This window comes from Somniosus microcephalus, chromosome 24, assembly GCF_052327205.1.
Source record: "Somniosus microcephalus isolate GS21.2 chromosome 24, FLI_Smic_1.0, whole genome shotgun sequence".
NCBI lineage: Eukaryota > Metazoa > Chordata > Chondrichthyes > Squaliformes > Somniosidae > Somniosus > Somniosus microcephalus.
In genome coordinates, this window is record NC_141010.1 from 50,182,486 (window position 1) to 50,205,097 (window position 22,612).

The 22,612-nt window shown below is 44.7% G+C and overlaps 1 protein-coding gene across 7 annotated transcripts in view; it reads left to right on the forward strand.

The window, feature by feature from the left end:
* tanc2a (tetratricopeptide repeat, ankyrin repeat and coiled-coil containing 2a) overlaps positions 1–22,612 on the forward strand; it is a 1,096,529-nt gene that overhangs the window by 552,274 nt on the left and 521,643 nt on the right. For 6 of the 7 annotated variants that reach the window (XM_085966617.1, XM_085966618.1, XM_085966619.1 and 3 more), the window contains one exon: positions 14,367–14,549. In XM_085966617.1, coding sequence (XP_085822743.1) covers positions 14,367–14,549 — 183 coding nt within the window. Of the gene's footprint in view, positions 1–12,504; positions 12,601–14,366; positions 14,550–22,612 lie in introns of those variants that run through there. The other variant, XM_085966623.1, reaches the window with a different exon arrangement.

Sequence of the window (22,612 nt, forward strand, 5' to 3'; positions counted from 1 at the left end):
CTCCTACTTCCTTCACCTCCTCATACCTCTGCCATCTTTTATGCATCAGCAACACTATTCTACCCTGAAATGCACATCCTCAGAATTTCTCACTATAACACTGACAAACTCGCTTTTTTCTTGCAGGACCAGCTCGCAAGAAATAGCTTGGTGTAGGCAGCCACAGGGGAGAGATATGATGTGCTGTTCCCACTTGAAGAGTAAGTTAGGAACATCGAGTACAGGGTGTGTGTCAGGAGCGTGAAGTCTGGAGGATAAGTCCCATCGGTTTTAAACCATCTTTTGCGCCATACATTCTCACTTAAATCTCATCCTCACATACAATGCATGACAAATTACTGCTGCTTTCAGAAGTCACTCATCTTTGTCTGATTATTGCCACTAACTGCTAACCCTAGTCCCTTTCTCCCATTTCAGATGCAGAAGCTCCACACAATCCTCAGAACAGAAGAAGAGGCCAGCACTGCAGAAGAGGAAGCATCACTTGACCGTACACTTTCAGACACCAGCTCAGAAACTGGCACCCCATGTAGTTCAGAGATTAGGCTGAGGGGATCTGCATGCTGAGTTTCACCTAGAACTCGTGCACAGGAGCAGGAGATTAGGATGGCCCAGGAAACAGTTCCCCAGAGAGAGAGCTCGCATCCTAGCCCTGCAACAGAGGGCACTGATGAAGACACAGAGGGCCCAACATATGTAAGAAGACTGATCGCAATCCATGTGGGCCTTCTACGTGCACTGGCTTACCTGCCAGCGAGCTTGCGCACAATGACGGAGAACTTGTGTGCTTTCGTTGCACACAGTTGACTGCATAGCCTTGATGCCATGGAGCAAGTGGTCAGCGCTATCAGCACTGCAGGGAGTTCCACAGTGATGGAGCTTCCGGTGACAGCTCTTACAGCATCAATGGGAGCTCAGACTGCTGCCATCTTGCCTCTGAGGTCCAGCATCTCGTCTGGCTTGTTAAGCCTAGAGAGTGTGGATATGGACGTCAAGAGCCTCCCAGCATGCGTTATCGCACAGAGCATTGGGAGTGCTGAGGGGCAGACCCTTAGCAGTAGCATTGGCTCTATGGGAGAGGCACACGCTGTTTCATCTCAGGATGGTGGCATGCCTGCTCCCTTGCCAACCTTGCTACCAGTGTCCTTGTTGGTGCTAGACAGCAGGCTGAAGCTGAGTCCCAACAGTCCTCAAGGTTGCCCAACTTAAGTGCCATCTCAAGTGCCCTCAGTGGAAGTTCAGAAGCCTTCTACCTCCCAAGCTGTAGCCATTGGAAAACCACCTCATAGGAGCATTAGAATAGGTAAACAAGCACACAAGACTGGCACTCGGGGTGTGTACAAAGATGATTTGCAGATAGGCATCAGTCAAGTAACAATTTACCAAAACACTGGAGTCTTTTGAAGTAACATGTTTTGTTTTGGTATACTTGTCAGTCTTCAAAATCTTAGTGCTGTAACGTGAACACCCATGAAGTTGTACTGGTCGATGGCATTGATATGGTGGATGTCAGAACAGGGTCAGATGGAAGGAGGGACTATTGGTGCTCTAGGGAGGAGAGGGATGGTTCAGGAGAATCTCCTCAGTAAATTGCTGCCATACAGCTTGCAGCACTGCTGGCCTGTGCTCTTCCTCTGGTTCTTTGTTCCCTTCTTCATCTTCCACCTCCACTTATGGAAGCTCGAAGGTAACTCCCATTTGTATTGCAAGATTGTGGAGCATGCAGCAAACAATTATGAATCTTGTCATTCGTTCTTGCTGTACTGAAGGACTCCTCCCAAGCTGTCCAGACAATGGAACTGTTGTTTTGGAATGGCACTGATTTGTTTGCTCAATCATAACCCTTATTGTTACATTGCTTTCATTATATTGGCACTCCATGTCTGTGCCTGGGTTCATGAGAGGAGTCATGAGCCAGTAGATGTGGGGATAGCATTTGTTCCCCAGCAGCCAGACTGCGGCCTGATGGTCTGGGTGGAACAGAGGGGCGCAGTATGAAAGCATCATGAGTACTGTCAGGAAACTGGGCACTGACCTGGATGACCCGCTGCCTGTGGTCACAAACAAGTTGAACACTGAACGAATGGAAACTCTTGGGTTCGTGATGGGGAGCACGCAGGGCTACGTGCGTGCAGTCTGTGATGCCCTGTACCTGTGGGAATCCAGAAATGCGGTCAAATTCCAGAGCACTTTCTTCCTGCCTGTCAGCCTTCATGTGAAAACTGTTGTCACCTTGCAAATAGTGCTTCAGTGACCTGCTGAATCACTGTGTGCACATTAAACTGACTGTTGCTCATGACACCAGAAGCAGTTTGGAAGGAACCAGAGGCATAAAAGTTGAGAGCCATGGTGACCTTCACTGTCATGGGCAATACAGTTTATGTCCTTGCTGCATGTTTTCCTTCTGATTTGGGAGTCTCAAGCATAAACCCAGCTGCATTCCCATGTACAGCAACTGAAAACAAGGAAATCCTGTGAAACAGTTCTGTCTCTCCACAAACCCACTCTGCAAAAGTATCTCACCGATAAAGACTTGCTAAACCGCCAAAAACTTGACCCTAAAACATTCTAGCAGCCTAAAAGGACTATTCACAGACCTACCTGAATGGCGGTGAGGATCCCTTTTAATACCACTTATGAAAGCTGGGTACCCACATGGGTCCCAGCTATGCCTGCCTTTTCGTGGGATACTTATACAATATAATGAAAGCAATGTAACAATAAGGGTTATGATTGAGCAAACAAACCAGTGCCATTCCAAAACAACAGTTCCATTGTCTGGACAGCTCGGGAGGAGTCCTTCAGTACAGCAAGAACGAATGACAAGATTCATAATTGGGTCCCCTCTTTTTCCGGTACATTAATGACTGTATCGGTGCCGTCTCCTGCACTCGCCCTGAACTAGAAAATTTAATTCACTTTGCTTCCAATTTCCACCCTTCCTTCACCTTCACATGGTCCATCTCTGACTCTTCCCTTCCCTTCCTCGACTTCTCTGTCTCCATCTCTGGGGATAGGTTATTGACAAACATTCACTACAAGCCCACTGACTCCCCCAGCTACCTGGACTACACTTCCTCCCACCCCGCCTCCTGTAAGGACTCCATTCCATTCTCCCAGTTTCTCTGTCTCCACCGCATCTGCTCTGACGATGCCACCTTCCATACCAGTGCTTCCGACATGTCTTCCTTTTTCCTCAAATGAGGATTCCCCTCTACTGTGGTTGACACGGCCCTCGATCGTGTCCGTTCTATCTCCCGCACTTCTGCCCTCTGCCCTCACCCCTGCCCCTCCCTCCCGGAACCACGATAGAGTTTCCTTTGTCCTCACCTTTCACCCCACCAGCCTCCACATTCAACGGATCATCTTCCGCCACCTCCAGCATGATCCCACCACCAAACGCATCTTCCCCTCGCCTCCCCTTTCAGCATTCCGTAGGGACCGCTCCCTCCGCGACACTCTAGTCCACTCCTCTACCACCCCCAGCACCCCTTCCCCTTCGCCCGGCACCTTCCCGTGCAAGCGCAGGAGATGCAACACATGTCCTTATACCTCCCCGCTTCCCACTGTCCAGGGCTCCAAACACCCCGTCCAGGGCTCCAAACACCCCTTCCAGGTGAAACAGCGATTTACTTGTACTTCCTGCAATTTAATTCAATTCAATTCAATTTTATTTGCCATATATGCAGCAGACGTGTGTACTGCACAATGAAATGTTGATTTTTACGAGTCCTCCCAACATTGGAATAAATATGGCATAACAATGATAAAAATACGAATAGTATACTGTATTCGCTGCTCACTATGTGGTCTCCTCTACACTGGGGAGACCAAACGCAGTTTGGGTGACCGCTTTGCGGAACACCTCCGTTTAGTCCGTAAGGGCGACCCCGAGCTTCCGGTGGCCTGTCACTTGAATTCACCGCTCCATTCTCACTCAGACCCCGCCGTCCTCGGCCTCTTGCATTGTTCCACGGAAGCTCAGCGTAAGCTCGAGGAACAGCACCTCATCTTTCGATTAGGCACACTGCAGCCCTCTGGACTTAACATCGAGTTCAACAATTTCAGATCATAACCTCGGCCCCTATCATATATATATACACATTTTTAATTATTTTTTTATCCACACTTTTGTTTGGCCTTTTTTCTTCTCTCCCACATGACAGCTGTCCTTCATTCTGCCAGCGCAATTCACACTTCATCTAGAGCCATCCTTTGTTCCTTAACCTGTCCCATTACCATCTCCTCTCGCCTTGAATACCTCTTAATGTCTCTCAATGTCTCTTAATCTCTCCTGCTTTCTATCCTATCACTGACCTTCCCTTTTGTTCTTTCATCCCCTCCCCCTTTTCCCAGCCCCTAACTTGCTTTAAAATCTATTCCTTTTCCTGCTTTTTTCTAGTTCTGACGAAAGGTAATTGACCGGAAATGTTAACCCTGTTTCTCTCTCCACGGATGCTGCCCTAGTCTGCTGAGTTTTTCCAGCGTTTTCTGTTATTTTGGATTTCCAGCATCCGCAGTATTTTGTTATCGTATGGAAGCTGCTTGCTGGGTGAGGTTAAGGAGTGAAGTTTCAGGCAGACTCTGAAACGTCACAATTTCACTAAATTGATTCAGGTGCAGGGTCCTAATTAATATATTCAAATGATGCTTACATTTGTCTCAGAACTGCCAGTAATGCCTATCGAGAACCCGTACCAATATGGTGTTGGGCGCGCTTCCATTCCTATTAAATTCATTTTTGTGGTGCTCGTTTTGAATCCGGAAATCGTGCATAATGTATGCCCTGTAAATTTCCCCATGGTCAGGTAGGCAGAGAGAGGCACAGAACCAGTACTTTAAACCCACTCCTGATTAAAATTCAAATGCTGTTGAATAGAGAAACTGACGTGGAACCATCAGGAACATCAGGAGTCGTGACTTCTCATAAACCTCCTACACTGCTATTGAATTTTACTGTTTACTGATTGGTTCCCAGTCTGGATTGCTTCAGCAGGAGGAGGTCATACTGTAGTTTCTTAAAACTTTCCTCAGCATTTCAGAGGTTCTGCACTACTCATTACTAAATGTGATTTAAGAATTTACCTTTTTCTCCACTTGCATTATAAATGAAGATGCCTCATCTGCTTACAGGCCACTCTAATTGTATTTTCAAAAGTGCTTTTTCCAAGTTCATACTCATACAATGCATTTACAATGAAAACAGATTCAAATGTTACGGAGACTTCCTACTTTTTTTTACATTTGTTCCTGGGATGAGATGTGGACGTCGCTGGCAAGGCCAGCATTTATTGCCCATCCCTAATTGTCCTCGAGAAGGTGGTGGTGAGCCGCCTTCTTGAACCGCTTCAGTCCTTGTGGTAAAGGTACCCCCACAGTGCTGTTGGGGAGAGAGTTCCAGGATTTTGATCCAGCAACGATGAAAGAACGGCAATATATTTCCAAGTCAGGATGGTGTGTGACTTGGAGGGGAACTTGCAGGTGATGCCCTTGCCTTCTAGGTGGTGGAGGTCGCGGGTTTGGGAGGTGCTGCCGAGGAAGCTTTGGCGAGTTGCTGCAGTGCATCTTTTCGATGGTAAACACTGCAGCCACGGTGCGCCGGTGGTGGAGGGAGTGAATGTTTAAGGTGGTGGATGGAATGCCAGTCATGTGGGCTGCTTTGTCCTGGATGGTGTCGAGCTTCTTGAGTGTTGTTGGAACTGCACTCATCCGGGCAAATGGAGAGTATTCCATCACACTCCTGACTTGTGCCTTGTAGATGGTGGAAAGGCTTTGGAGAGTCAGGAGATGAGACACTTGCCGCAGAATACCCAGTATTTATGTGGCTGGTCCAGTTAAGTTTCTGGTCAATGGTGACCCCCAGGATGTTGATGGTGAGGGATTTGGTGATGGTCATGCCGTTGAACGTCAAGGGGCGGTGGTTAGATTCTCGCTTGTTGGAGATAGTCATTGCCTGGCACTTGTGTGGCACAAATACTCCATGAGGGAAGGTTTACTTCTGGAATTGAGAACCAAATCATAATTTTCATGGAACACTTGCTATCACATGTTCCTAAATAAAATGCCATCGGTAATGTTTACAAACTTTAATACAAATGCTGTAAAAAGGATAATATGCTCATATACACACACAAACTGATCAGACTTATTAATTACTGGTGGAAAGTCAAGAGAGTTGTTTACATGTTTCACATGCAATTGAGATGTGAAAATATGAGCGATGTATCTTATTTTACAATGATGAGCACAGAATTGAAGTCCTAAATTTTCAAAATAAGCACACATGGAAACGCCTTGTTCTATTTTCTTTGCACCAGCAAGATTATATAGCTTTTCAAGAGTTTTTGTGCGAAGGAAAATTGGTTCAGGATTGTGGTGTATGTAACCGTTCCACCTTTAAGAGAACTATTTTAAGAGATGCACTACTTTATCTTGGCTGCTGTATACTGTAATACCGGTGGTGACCACACCGGTATATAAGTGCTGTGTAATGATTTATTGGGCAGTTCAGCCTGACCTCCGACTAGTAAAGACCTGTTGAATTTACTCTTGTGGTCTGTGTGCAGTGATTCTTATTAACAATAACTAGAACACACAGACTTAACAAGGACCTATGTCTGTGTCCGGGGTTTAATAAGTAAAGCCTGATTTAGCTTATAATCATCCTACATAAACTGACTCAACCACCATTGGGCCATTAACCGGAATGTCGTACAGGCCATTATATAACTCGTAGCTCACCTCAGAGTTATCAAGGGCTGATGGAACACAAAGATGAGTTATGAACAACTATTTCAAGGAAGTAAAGATTCTTAGTTATCATCATTTATACCCTACATTACAACAATGACCACATTTCAAAAGTATTCTCTTGGCTATAAAGCCTTTTGGGACATCCTGAGGACGTGAAAGGCACTATATAAATCAGGTTAGTTTTGTTTCTTCAGTAGTACAACTACATTTCAGGATTGCAATAGCACCACAATAGCTTAGGTTCAGCATTATAATTGTATCGTCTTCACTGAATTCAATTTAATATAGTGCAACTATAACATTACAATATGTGAGTATATAATGTGGAGACAATAAGCAAGTGCTCTCTTCCTATTTGACACATTTTCAGGTAATGTTAATAAAAGAAAAACATAAAACCGCTTGGATTTTATTTTAGATCTGCCCTGTATGGAAACAATCTGTTTTCCTTTAAGGGGTGCTGATTCCACCTTTGGGGTTTCTCCTTGTCAAGTCAGTAACATTTTTTCCTGGTTCTCGGTCATCTTTCACTTTCTTCCATCATCTTGCATTAATATTTAATTATTACATTCTTCTGTGAACTTGTGCTACTGAGTTACGTATTGGATTATTCTGTTCCAAGCTTCTCTCTGTACTTCTCTTTGGTAGCACTCTCGCCTCTGACTAAGTAACAATGAGCCAACCTGTCAGCCTGGTTAAGTGGCAGCACTCTAATCTCTGAGTCAGAAGGTTGTGGGTTCAAACCCACTCCGGAGAATTGAGCATGTAATCTAGGTTGACACATAGGTGTAGTACTGAAGGGAGTGCTGCATTGTCAGAGGTGCTGTCTTTCAGACATAAAACCTGTCTACTCTCTCAGTTGGACTTAAAAGGCACTATTTGAAGAAGAGCAAGGGAGATCTCCTGATGTTCTGCCCTTTAACCAACATCAGTAAAACAGATTGTTGGGTCATGAATCTCACTCCTGTTTGTGGGACCTTGCTGCGCGCAAATTGGCTGCAACATTTCCCTACATTACGACAGTGACTACCCTTCAAAAGTACTTAATTGGCTGTGAAGTGCTTTGGGACACCTAAGGTTGTTAAGTGCTATATAAATGCAACCTACAATTCGTCCGTCAATCTTTCAGATCGCTCAAGACTATGTATGATTAGCAACGTTCAGAATTTGCTAAACATCAACCTTCTGAGTCATGTGGTTGAGTCAATCTTCATCTTTCCCTGCGACGCAGGCATGAGCTTCTGGAGTGTGGGTTATTTGTTTCACTTGGATCATTGGTTCCACTGAACCCACCTTACGCACGAGTGACAATGGCCCAGATTTTGCACTCCGTGACGAATGGACGGCGCTCGCCCTTCAACTCGCTGGCAGTTGCCCACAAAGTATTCATGGGCTTTAGGTGTATGATCTAGTGCGGCACCTTCTACAGGGGATCTGTGGTGTCTGTGAGCAGGTAAAGATACAATGAGGCTTTTCAACAAATCAGATTGCAAAATCCTCACTGAGACATGCCAAGTCTAAACCAGAGAACATAAATTAGATTTACATCATGTACCGAAAGTTGAATAAAGATTAGGAAAGATAGGGGGCTGGTAATCCAGAGGCCTGGACTAATGATCCAAAGACGTGAATTCAAATCCCACCACAGCTGTGGAATTTAAAATCAGTTAATTAAATAAATCTGGAATAAAAAGCTAGTAACAGTGAAACTATCAGATTGTTGTAAAAACCCATCTGGTTCACTAATGTCCTTAAGGAAATCTGCCGTCCTTACTTGGTCTGGCCTATATGTGACTCCAGACCCACAGAAATGTGGTTGACTATTAATTTCCCTCTGAAATGGCCTATTGGGAGAGCTGTCCCACAGACTAGTCAAGCAACAGCCTGACATAGTCATACTCACAGAATCATAACTTTCAGCCAATGTCCCAGATTCCTCCACCACAGAGGTGGCGGCACAGTGATATACAATCTGGAAGTAGTGGCCCTGAGAGTCCTCAACATTGACTCCGGACCCTATGAATCAGGTCAAGCATGGGCACAGAAACCTCCTGCTGATTACCACCGACCGCCCTCCCTCAACTGATGAATCAGTACTCCTCCATGTTGAACACCACTTGGAAGTAGCACTGAGAGTAGTAAGGGCACAGAATGTACTCTAGTTGGGGGAATATAATGTCCATCACCAAGAGTGGATCGGTAGCACCACTACTGGCCGAGTCCTGAAGGACATAGCTGCCAGTCTGGGCCTGCGACAGGTGGTGAGAGAACCAACACAAGGAAAAACCTACTTGACCTCATCCTCACCAATCTACCTGTCGCAGATGCATCTGTCTATGACAGTATTGGTAGCAGTGCCCACCACACAGTCATTGTGGAGACGAAGTCCCATCTTCACACTGAGGACACCCTCCATCGTGTTGTGTGGCACTACCACCGTGCTAAATGAGATAGATTCAGAACAGATCCAGCAGCTCAAAAGTCGCTTTGGGCCATCAGCAGCAGCAGAATTGTATTCCACCACAATCGGTAACCTCATGGCCTGGCATATCCCTCACTCTACCATTGCCACCAAGCCAGGGGACCAACCCCGGTTCAATAAGGAGTGTAGAAGAGCATGCCGGAGCAGCACCAGGCGTACCTAAAAATGAGGTGCCAACCTGGGGAAGCTGCAACACAGGACTACATACATGCTAAAAAGCGGAAGCAGCATGCTATAGACGGGGCTAAGTGATCTCACAATCAACGGATCAGATCGAAGCTCTGCAGTCCTGCCACATCCAGTCGTGAATGGTGGTGGACCATTAAACAACTAACAGGAGGAGGAGGCTCCAAGAATATCCCCATCCTCAATAATGGTGGAGCCCAGCACGTGAGTGCAAAAGACAAGGCTAGAGCGTTTGCAACCATCCTCAGCCAGAAGTGCCGAGTGGATGATCCATATCGGCCTCCTCCTGAGGTCCCCACCATCACAGAAGCCAGTCTTCAGCCAATTCGATTCACTCCACGTGATCTCAATCATCAGCAAAGTGATGGAAGGTGTCATCGACAGGGCTATCAAGAGGCACTTACTCACCAATAACCTGCTCACTGATGCTCGGTTTGGGTTCCGCCAAGACCACTCGGCTCCAGACCTCATTACAGCCCTGGTCGAAACATGGACAAAGGAGCTGAATTCCAGAGGTGAGAGTGACTGCCCTTGACATCAAGGCAGCATTTGACCGAGTGTGGCATGAAGGAGTCCTAGTAAAACTGAAGTCAATGGGAATCAGGGGGGAAAACTCTCCACTGGCTGGAGTCATACCTAGCACAAAGGAAGATGGTTGTGGTGATTGAAGGTCAATCATCACAGCCCCAGAACATTGCTGCAGGAGTTCCTCAGGGCATTGTCATAGGCCCAACCATCTTCAGCTGCTTCATCAATGACCTTCCCTCTAACATAAGGTCAGAAATGGGGATGTTCGCTGATGACTGCACAGGGAAAGCTGTAACACAGGACTACATGCATGCTGAAAAGCAGAAGCAGCATGCTATAGACAGGGCTAAGCGATCCCACAATCAATGGATCAGATCAAAGCTCTGCAGTCCTGCCACATCCAGTCGTGAATGGTGGTAGACCATTAAACAACTAACGGGAGGTGGAGCCCAGCACGTGAGTGCAAAAGACGAGGCTGAAGCGTTTGCAACCATCTTCAGCCAGAAGTGCCGAGTGGATGATCCATATCGGCCTCTTCCTGAGGTCCCCAACATCACAGAAGCCAGTCTTCAGCCAATTCGATTCACTCCATGTGATATCAAGAAACGACTGAGCATACTGGATACAGCAAAGGCTGTGGGCCCTGACAACATCCCGGCTATCGTGCTGAAGACTTGTGTTCCAGAACTAGCCGTGCCTCGAGTCAAGCTGTTCCAGTACAGCTACAACACTGGCATCTATCCGAAAATGTGGAAAACTACCCAGGTATGTCCTGTCCACAAAAAGCAGGACAAATCCAATCCGGCCAATTACCGCCCCATCAGTCTACTCTCAATCATCAGCAAAGTGATTGAAGGTGTCATCAACAGTGCTATCAAGTGGCACTTAGTCACCAATAACCTGCTCACTGATGCTTAGTTTGGGTTCCGCCAAGGCCACTCGGCTGCCAACCTCATTACAGCCTTGGTCCAAACGTGGACAAAGGAGCTGAATTCAGAGGTGAGGTGAGAGTGACTGCCCTTGACATCAAGGCAGCATTTGACCGAGTGTTGCATGAAGGAGCCCAATTAAAACTGAAGTTAATGGGAATCTGGGGGGGGGGAACTCTCCACTGGCTGGAATCATACCTAGCACAAACAAGATGGTTGTGGTAATTGAAGGTCAATCATCACTGCCCCAGGACATCGCTGCAAGAGTTCCTCAGGGCAGTATCCTAGGCACAACCATCTTCAGCTGCTTCATCAATGGCCTTCCCTCCAACATAAGGTCAGAAATGGGGATATTCGCTGATGACTGCACAGTGTGTTCAGTGCCATTCACAACTCCTCAGATAATGACGCAGTCCATGCCTGCATGCAACAGGACCTGGAAGGCGTTCAGGCTTGGACTGATAAGTGGCAGGTAACATTCGCACCACAGAAGTACCAGGCAATGACTATCTCCAACAAGCGAGGGTCTAAACAACACCCCTTGACAGTCAATGGAATTACCATCACTGAATTCACCGCCATCACCATCCTAGAAGGTGTAGAGGTGTGATAGAATACTCTCCACTTGCCTGGATGAGTGCAGCTCCAACAACACTTAAGAAGCTCGACACCATCCAGGACAAAGCAGCCCGCTTGATTGGCACCCCCTCTACCACCTTAAACATCCACTCCCTCCACCACCGGCGTAACGTGGCTGCAGTGTGTACCATCTGTAAGATGCACTGCAGCAACTCACCAAGGCTGCTTCAGCAGCACTTCCAAAACCCGCGACCACTTCCACCTAGAAGGACAAGGGCAGCAGACTCATGGGAACACCACCACCTCCAAGTTCCCCTCCAAGTCACACACCATCCTGACTTAGAAGTATATCACCGATCCTTCATCGTCACTGGGTCAAAATCCTGGAACTCCCTCCCTAACAGCACTGTGGGAGTACCTTCACACGGACTGCAGCGGTTTAAGTAGGCGGCGCACCACCACCTTCTCGAGGGCAATTAGGGATGGGCAATAAATGCTGGCCTTGCCAGCGACGCCCACATTGCCATAAAAACTAATTTTTAAAAAATGATTGAGATAAAAGAGACAGACTCAAAGTAACAAAAGGTTTTAATTTTAAAAAAAATCTCCAACCCTTATTAACTTCTGAAGGAATGAGACTCCACACTTGGTAAAATTAAATTTTATGGGCCAGAGAGGTTGTTTGGCTGTAATTATCAATTATTATGCTGTTAAAAATTCACTTACTCCTGATTGCACCAGCCCTAACTTTTTATGACAACTTTAGTGGGGAACTGGTGGGCAAGCACCCCCAGGTTCAAGTCATTGCATGTGTTTCAGTGTCGAGATATCGGCGAGGACTGCTACAGCGCACCCTGTGGAGGAGCGGGGTATCTCTGACAGCAGCTTCGGGATTTCCGCGTTTAGCTGCACATGTGCGGACACCATCTGTTGCTGTTCGATTTACTCTGTAATAACTGAGCACTGTTAGCCTCACCATTATTATTAACGCAAATTCCAGGTCAACGTCTAAGCTGGCTTCCTTTTCTCCTTTCTTGATCTCAGACTAATCACAATTAAGTGACACTCTTCGCTCTGCCTGACTGGCTGGTGTAGCCACAATCTAGCTTCGTGACATTTTATCCTCCAAGTTACCTTGTACTGGTAAGGACAGCTTACACACCTGCTTGGTAAAACAGAAAAAATAAAAGCCGTCCTCTGATTAACACAGAGGCATAACTAAGACCGCCCGTTTCCACCTCCGTAACACCGCCCGTCTCCACCCTTGCCTCAGCTCATCTGCTGCTGAAACCCTTATCCATGCCTTTGTTACCTCTAGACTTGACTATTCCAATGCACTCCTGGCTGGCCTCCCACATTCTACCACACGTAAACTTGAGGTGATCCAAAACTCGGCTGCCCGTGTCCTAACTCGCACCAAGTCCCATTCAACCATCACCCCTGTGCTCGCTGACCTACATTGGCCCCCAGTTAAGCAACGCCTCGATTTCAAAATTCGCATCCTTGTTTTCAAACCCTCCATAGCCTCGCCCCTCCCTATTTCTGTAATCTCCTCCAGCCCCACAACCCCCCTGAGATATCTGCGCTCCTCTAATTCTGCCCTCTTGAGCATCCCTGATTATAATCGCTTAACCATTGGTAGCCGTGAATTCTGTTGCCTAGGCCCTAAACTCTGGAATTCCCTGCCTAAACTACTCCGCCTCGCTACCTCTCTTTCCTCCTTTAAGATGCTCCTTAAAACCTACCTCTTTGACCAAGCTTTTGGTCACCTGCCCTAATTTCTCCTTATGTGGCTCGGTGTCAAATTTTTTGTCTTATAATACTCCTGTGAAGCGCCTTGGGACGTTTTACTACTATATAAATACAACTTGTTGTTGTTGATTAACACAGACTAAGAAAAACTGCTACTTCTATCAAGGGCAGAGAAAGGCTCTGCCTCTGAGTGACCCATGGGTCAGAAGGGCTTGTCCCTTTGTGTTAATCATCCCCAACAAGTCAGTATTGAAGCATGGAATTACAGACAGGTCAGCTCCACTTTTACAACCCCCCTCCTTACTTCTCACAAAGGGATCCACACAAATGTGAGCGGTCATGACCTGTTTACGACTTACTAAATGCTTTATCCCTGGACCTGAGTCAGGGATAAAGGCTTTACAACTTAATTGCGTAAAAGCCTGTATTCATTGTTTACTTCCCAGCATTCAGTTCAACAGCTGAACTCTCTATTGTATGGGCATCCTCAGGCAGTTTACAGGGTATTTCCATTACAAATCTTGAAGCCAAGTTTTACGGGCCACTGTTTTTACACCTACCTTCCTCTGCTCCCCTCCCCTCTACTAGTAGTTTCGAACTTATTTTTCTAATGCTCTCTGTTCCTCTTCATACGATCTAACTTTTAGGACAAATTGTCCCCTTTAAATATCCCAATATGTAAAAATACTTTAGTGATTCCTATTAGTGGAGCTCACATCTGTCCAGATGTCTGTCTCTGCAAGCCCAATTAAAGGTGACCACTTCTGTTGATTTTTTTTTATTGTTTGATAATTTAAACTTTAAAGAGTATTTGCTTTCTCTAACAGCCTTTGTGTCTCTACCATCCACTGTCAAGGGCTCTTAATCAGAAGTTTAGACATCAAATGTTGTTATTGGACTTGTCTCCAAGATGTGGCATTTGTTTTTTTGTCTGTGTCATCCTACCCTGGATAGACAATGTTCATTGCCTGATTAAATTTGTATCAGTATCTACAAGTTTGACAGCTGCCTGATCTTGATGGGAGAGAATTTGTAGAGAAATTAACCCTATAGTGGCAGGTTTACTGTTGCTCTCTTGTAGCCTGTTTATGTCTATATAAGTTGTATTAAGACATCTCAAATTTTCTGGCTAAATCTTCATTCTCTTTTTTTACAAGGTGTATCCAATACAGAGAACGACTGTGCTTTTGAACCAGATTACGCTGTCCCGTCTCTCCCAGTTTCTGAAGGAATGCAGCACATACGAATAATGGAAGGAATGTCCCGCTCTCTCCCCTCCTCCCCTCTGCTCACACACCAATCTATCAGTGTCCGCCTTCAACCTGTAAAGAAAATAACAGGTGAGGTGTTAGTTTGCTAATTTAATGCAATGTAATGTGGTAATGATGTCATTTGTGTCTCTAAAGTTGTATCATGTAGGAACTGGGTGATTCAATTGTGTACTGCGTCCATTTAAGAGGTGACATAAGAAAACTACTAGGCACTTGGTCTAAGCGTTAAACAAAGCTTTAATCAACTAGTTGTGTCCTTCACTAGTTCCTGTAAAAGAATGTCCTGAGCAAGCTGGGCCCATGCCCGAGTATTTATACTCTCCCTGGACAGCGCCACCAGCAGGCCGCCCAGTATTATTTCATAAGTCATTTCCACATGAATGACAAGATTCATGTCGAGGAATTCTGCCATGTTTAATATGACCAGTGTATTTTGGAATTTGTACATTAACTAATGTCCATATTTCTGTTGCTGCAGAATACCACTCCATTGATATGAGTCAATTTTCTGAGCCAGCAGTCGAGAGAATAATATCTACCACCTTTCACGATTGGGGTGTGTTTCTGTTCTCCAACTGAGCATTTAGATGAAGCATTACTCAATAGCAAAGAAGGGATGTTATATTTTGAGATCACCCAACATATGTGGAATCTATCATCAGAGACAGAGTGATAGAGCACTTAGACAAGTATGAGCTGATCAGAGAGTCAGCATGGATTTGTGAAGGCTAGATCTAGTTCAATTTGTTTGAGGAGGCCACTAGCATGATGGATAGGGAAGTGTCTACGGATATTGTCTATATGGACTTCCAGAAGACATCTGATGAAGTTCCACAGAAGAGGTTATTAGCATAAATGAAAGCACATGGAATTGGAGGTAGTCTTGTGACAGGGAACAGAATTGTTTGGGAGATAGGAGACAGAGCAGGGATCAAGGGAACAGTCTCTGATTAGTGGGATGTGAGAAGTGCTGTTCCCCAGGGATCTGTACTGGGGCCTCAGCTTTTCATCATATGACTTGGATGAAGAAAAATTGTATATCCAAGTTTGCAGATGACACTAAGTTTAAAGGCAGAGTAAATAGTGTAGATGGGAGCAGGCGCATGGGAACACCACCACTTCCAAGTTCCCCTCCACGTCACACACCATCCTGACTTAGAAGTATATCGCTGATCCTTCATTGTCGCTGGGTCAAAATCCTGGCACTCCCTACCTAACAGCACTGTGGGAATACCTTCACCACACGGCCTGCAGCGGTTCAAGAAGACGGCTCACCACCACCTTCTCAAGGGCACTTAGGGATGGACAATAAATGCTGGCATTGCCAGCGATGCCCACATCCCATAAATGATTTTTAAAAAGTTACAACGGGGAATAAGAAAATAGGTGCATTTGCAAAATTATGGCAATGTGGATAAGTGTGAGGTCATCTACTTTAGATCTGAGAAATACAAATTGGAATATTTTCGTAATGGTGAAAGATTTAGAGCTGTGGAAGAGCAAAGGGATTTGGGTGCCAGTGTACACAGATCATGAACAGTTAGTGCACAGGTAGAAAAAGTAACCAAAAAGGCTAATGAAATTAGGACAAGTGACATAAACTTAGCTTATGTTCCTTTTAAGGTTCGGGGGTGAGCTAATCAAGGTTTTAAAATAATAAAGGGATTCAATAGGGTAGATACAGAGAAACTATTTCCTCTGATGGGGGAAATCCAGAACAAGGGGGCATAATCTTAAAATTAGAGCTAGGCCAGTTAGAATGAAATCAGGGAACACTTTTTCCACACAAAAGGTCATGTAAATCTAGAACTCTCTCCCCAAAAGGCGGAGGATGCTGGGTCAATTGAAATTTTTAAGACTGAAATTGGCCAAAGCCCATTCTTAATAATACTTGGTTTACAGTCCCCCAACACTACAAAATGCTTTTTCACTTTATCTAATTAAAACATTAAGAATATGATTTAAGAGATAAAGAATGCGATTCTAAATTCCTTGTCTTGGGACATAGGTCAGTTTAAGTGTCAGATGATTTGAGGAAGATTTTTGACCCCCACAGTTTAACTGAGATAGGTATGTATATATATATATATAAAGCAAAAATAATCAGATTTTCGACTGTTCTTGTATATATTGTTAAGGAAAATGTAGCATCTTCCCCTATGTCTGCATAGGAGCCTAATGAGAGTGTGACATGTAAAACCTCAAGAGGAGTAAGGTTATTTACCAAGGGCAGCACGGTGGCATAGTGGTTAGCACTGTTGCCTCACAGCGCCAGGGACCCGGGTTCGAATCCGGCCTCGGGTGACTGTCTGTGTGGAGTTTGCACATTCTCCCCGTGTTTGCGTGGGTTTCCTCCGGGTGCTCCGGTTTCCTCCCACAGTCCAAAGATGTGCGGGTTAGGTTGATTGGCTATGATAAATTGACCCTTAGTGTTAGGGGGATTAAATACGTGGGGTTGCGGGGATAGGGTGGGATATGTGTTGGTGTAGGGGTTACAGGGATCGGGTGGGATATGTGTCTGTGCAGGCTCGATGGGCCGAAATGGCCTCTATCTGCACTGTGGGGTTTCTGTGATTCTGTGATTTCTGGGGTATGGTTTGAGGTGTAGAGCTTTCCCCACATGCCCTCTTAGTGGCTGCTTCTGCTTTCTCAAGATGTAACGTTGCATATAGCATATCCCTGGTAGGACCATCTAATTATCTGAGAGGTAACAGATTATTTGAGACTCATTGCCCTGGAGTTTCCGCTCGGTTGTGCTGTCTTTTTCTGGCGTAATTCACCCGAAATCACCATAACCAGCACAAAGATTGCAGAATGTTAAGCACAAATTGTGTTCAGCGCAACTTGAATTTCAGTGATCTTTTGCGCTAGTTTAAAAAACATCGCAGTAGAAGCAGGCCCTGCCCACAAAATAGCCCACACCCCCAGGATGAATTAATCAGCATTGGGAGTTTCTACTAATTGCACTCATTTGTGGGCCTTCGAGGAGGCTCTCAAAATTAAGCTGGTTGCTTTGGGTGCAAGGAGACAAAGAGGAATGTTTTAAAAGCTTCTGAATATAATTTTTATAAATTTGCTAAGAAACTGACTACTGTACCTGAGTATGACTAGCAAATGGTTCGGTATTTTTTTTTGTCATTTTCAGTCATTTAAAATCGAGTTACTCACAGGTAGTGAGTGGACTGCTACTGTGATTAAAAATGCTTATTTGTTGTGGTAAACCCATTTTCAGTTGTATTAATCAAACTGCACCTAGTTACCACTCTTAAGCATATTAAAGAATATTTTTTTAAAGCAAAATTTAAAAAAAATTATGTTTTAAAACACTGTCTGCGCTGGTTTATGGCAGATTTTGTGTTCGACGATGTGTGAATGAGTTTGAGCGGAAATGCGAGAGAAATAAAACTGTTTTCAAAACAGGGCCAATTTTGGGCGTAATTTGCGCCCAATTCACCGATTCTGCCCAAAGTGGGAACTCTACCCCCATAAGTTTATTCTGAAGGTTGTTTATTCAGAATAATGGGGCTGGAATGGAACAGCCCAATGGCATTTCTCTAAAGTCTCATTATAAAGTCATATTCTCTCCAGAAAGCAACCAGGATGGGAGTAGGATGCTGAAGTCATTTAGTTCTTTGACTAATAAAAATCCACAGATTGCAGCACAAGTCGACTAATCATTCCACTGAGCAGTTGTATTCAAAAATATCAATCCATATCCAACCATGATCTGATAAATGTCAAACCTTTACTCACAAGCTAACTTGTTCAGTTGGAATATAAGCACAATATAGACAAAAGATCTTCAAAATAACTGTTTAATAGTTGGGCAAAATTATTCAGTTTTTAGGTGATTGGTTCACATTCTGCTGGAAGATTATGGAGCAGCCAGTTTGTCCATCCATGAGCATGAAATTGTCACGGTGATGAGTTTAAAAATACTTTACCAGATTCTTTTCTTCCTTTTGTTAGAAACTTTTTCCTTTTGAAAATGTGTGCATAATACAACAGTTGTATTTATATAGTACCCTTCAATGTGCCCTCTAATTTTGTTCTGTCCCGCACGGCCCCTTTAATGGGCTGCTTGGGCCATTCAAAATTCCGCGCATGCACGGTTTTTCTATTTAAAAGCTGGCTCAACGGGTGCGCGAGACCTGCAGAGCGCTGCGTGGCCTCGCAGGTTAAAGGGAATCTTGGTTCTCTTTCATACTGAAATGCTGCAAAGGGCTTCTCACACTTATTTTTTGAAATGCAGTGACTGTTATGCAGGCAAATGATTCACTTGAATGTCTTGCTTCACTTAAGTTTAAAATCTCACTTTGGGATTTTCATCAGACTTTTCTGGCTGCTGTTGAATTTGCCCAGCAATATAAATTAGGATTTTATAGTAGTGGAATTGGAAGCCAGAAGGCAGTTCTCCAGTACAAATGTGCAGTAAATTCTCACTAACAACCTCCAATAAGTTTAAGCTTTATTGTTGTTTCCAAACTTTGCATTAAGTTTTCAAAACTAGTATAACAGTATAAAACAAATCTAACACAATCCAAAACATTAACAGCAGGACATTCCTATTTACATTGTATCATATAATTGAAGATTATTGTCTGTTACAATATTAAAAGGGCACGAGGTAATGCAATAAATCAATGGAGGAAATTAAAGCAAAGTTCTAACTACCTTCACTCACCAAGCATAATGGAAATTCAGAGACAAAATCCCATGTGAACTCATAAATACACATTACAACACAAAAGCAAAATACTGCGGATGCTAGAAATATGAATTAAAAACCGAAAATGCTGGAAATACTCAGCAGGTCAGGCAGCATCTGTGGCGAAAGAAACAGTTAACATTTCAGGTTAATGACCTTTCATCAGAACTGGAAAAAGTTAAAGATATAACAGATTTTAAGCAAGTGCAGGGGGTTGGAAAGGGGGGAGGGGAGGAAAGAACAAAAGGGAAAGTCTGTGATAGGGTGGAAGGCAGGAGAGATTAAAACACAAAAGGGATGATGGTGCAAGGCAAAAAGGAGATGGTAATGGGACAAGTTAAGAAACAAAAGATGAGTCTAGAAGCGGTGTGAACGGGAATGGCAGATTCATCAACAGCTGCCATGTGAAAAAATAGGGGCGGAGGTTATGGTCTGAAATCATTGAACTCGATGTTGAGTCCAGAAAGCTGTAAAGTGCCTAATCGAAAGATCAGGTGCTGTTCCTTGAGCTTCGTTGGAACAGTGTAAGAGGCTGCGGACGGAGAGATCGGAGTGGAGCGGAGAATTCAAGTGACAGGTGACCGGAAGCTCGGGGTCATGCTTGCGGACCGAACTGAGGTGTTCCACAAAGTGGTCATCCAGTCTGCATTTGGTCTCCCCAATGTAGAGGAGACTGCATCTTGAGCAGCGGATACAGTATACTAAAATGCAAGAACATAACATAAGAACATAAGAAGTAGGAGCAGGAGTAGGCCATACGGCCCCTCGGGCCTGCTCCGCCATTCAATAGGATCATGGCTGATCCGAACCTAGACTCACGTCCACTTCCCTGCCCGCTCCCCGTAACCCCTAATTCCCTTATCAGCTAGGAAACTGTCTCTCTCCGTTTTAAATTTATTTAATGTCGCAGCTTCCACAGCTCTCTGAGGTAGCAAATTCCATAGATTTACTACCCTCTGAGTGAAGAAGTTTCTCCTCATCTCAGTTTTGAAAGGGCAGCCCCTTATTCTAAGATTATGCCCCCTAGTTCTAGTCTCACCCATCAGTGGAAACATCCTCCCCGCATCCACCCACCCAATCAAGCCCCCTCACAATCTTATATGTTTCAACAAGATCGCCTCTCATTCTTCTGAATTCCAATGAGTAGAGGCCCAACCTACTCAACCTTTCCTCATAAGTCAACCCCCTCATCTCCGGAATCAACCGAGTGAACCTTCTCTGAACTGCCTCGAGAGCAAGTATATCTTTTCTTAAATATGGAAACCAAGTACAAGTACAAGTAAATCGCTGTTTCACTTGGAAGGAATGTTTGGGGTCCTGGACATTGGGAAGGGAGGAGGTAAAAGGGCAGGTGTTGCTGCACTTGCACGGGAAGGGGAGGGGTGTGTTGGGGTGATTGAGGAGTGGACCAAGGTGTCGCGGAGGGAGTGGTCCCTTTGGAATGCTGGGAGGGGAGGGGAAGATGTGTTTGGTGGTGGGATCACGCTGGAGGTGGCGGAAATGGCGGAGGATGATCCGTTGAATGTGGAGTGAAAGGTTGAGGACTAGTGTGTTTCCGGGAGGGAGGGGAAGGTGTGGGAGCAGAAGTGTGGGAAATAGAACGGACACGGTCGACGGCCATGTCAACCACGGTAGAGAGGAATCCTCGGTTGAGGGCAAAGGAAGACATATCAGAAGCACTAGTATGGAAAGTGGCATTGTCAGAGTAGATGCGACGGAGACGTAGAAACTGGGGGAATGGAATTGAGTCCTTACAGAAAGCGGGATGGGCGGAGGTGTCGTCCAGGTAGCTGTGGAGTCGGTGGGCTTATATTGGACGTTTGTCAATAGCCTATCCCTAGCAATGGAGACAGAAGTCGAGCAAGGAAAGAGTCAGAGATGGACCATGTGAAGTTGAGGGAAGGGTGGAAATTGGAAGCAGTGAATGAAATTTTTTAATTCAGAGCGAGAGCAGGATGGATGAGGGTTTCAGTGGCAGATGAACTGAGGTAGAGGCCAGAGGCACATGATGGGTTTGGAAGTTCAGCTGGAGATCAAATGGGGTGAAATTGCAAACAGTCAGATTCTGCCTGAGACAGTGGCCAGGAAAGGGGTATGGAATCGATGGGGACTGTACGGAGGTTGTGTTACAGGCTGAGGGCGATGGTTTCAGTCTTGCTAATTCTGGGAAAATGGCAAATCAAATAGCAGAGCAACAATGGGAGATACTTGGTAATTGGAAATGGATAGGATACAGGGTGGTACATGCCAACCAGGAGTAAAGGAGATGGGCCAAAAGCTGGAGTTCTGTGGATACATAGAGCAAAAATCAAGTCTAAAATACAGTTATATGTTAAATATAGGCGGAAAGAAAAAACAATTGAGAAATAAAGAAAGCGTAGAAGAGAAGCAAGAAGTGAGTTTAGGAAGGCTAAATGGGAGTGTGAGAGGACTGGCAGTTGACATTAATGGAAATAACAAGTGTTTTTATAAGCATTTTAGAAGTAAAGGAATAGTCCACGCGGAGACTAAAAGGCCATTTTGCACTTGAGAATAAGGGAATGGCAGAGGTGCTTAATAAATATTTTGCATTGATTTTTACGGATGAAGGTGAAAGTGAGACTGTATGAGTAGCTGAGGCGAGCCACAACGAGACTTAAATATTCAGAAGGAAACTATTAACAAAGATAATGGGATTAAAAGTAAAAAACCGCCACGCCCAGGTGGTATGTACCTTGAGGGAAATTGCGCAGGAGAAAACACTATAAACATAATTTTCCAAAAAGTATATGGACATGGGAATTGTGCCAGTGGACTGGAGCATGACAACTGTTGCACCCTTCCTCAACAAAGAGGAATGGGATAATCTAGGAAATTATAGTCTGTTCGTGTTGCCTGAATTGTGGATAAACTTCTGGAGTCTATAATACAGGAGGAAATTAGTTAACACTTAGAACAGCATAGGCTAATTGGAAATAGTCAGTATGGATTATCGGGAGGTGTTTTATAAAACGCCACATAAGAGACTGTTTCTAAAAATTAAAGTACAGTATGTTGCAGTAAAGGGAATGTAGCCACATCCATAGAAAGATGGCTAGCAATAGAAAGCAAAGAGTAGGGGAGATTGATTTTTTTTTTTTGCATTGGCAAGGTAGAGGTGGTGTGTCTAAGGATCTGTACTGGGATCTCCTCTGTTCTCCATTTATACAAATGTTTTGGGCACAAAAGGCATGATATTGAAGTTTGCTGGTGATGTCAAATTAAGGACCATGTGAAGCTGAGGAAAAACTGCAAGCTGTCATGTTCAAGGTAATGGAGTGAGCAGATAGGTGGCAGATGAGGTTCAATGCAGAGAAATGTGAAGTTCTCCATTTTAAGAAAAAGATCAGTGAAAGGAAGTACATCCTAAATGGTAAGATTCTTAAGTGGAGGAACAGGGGAGTGT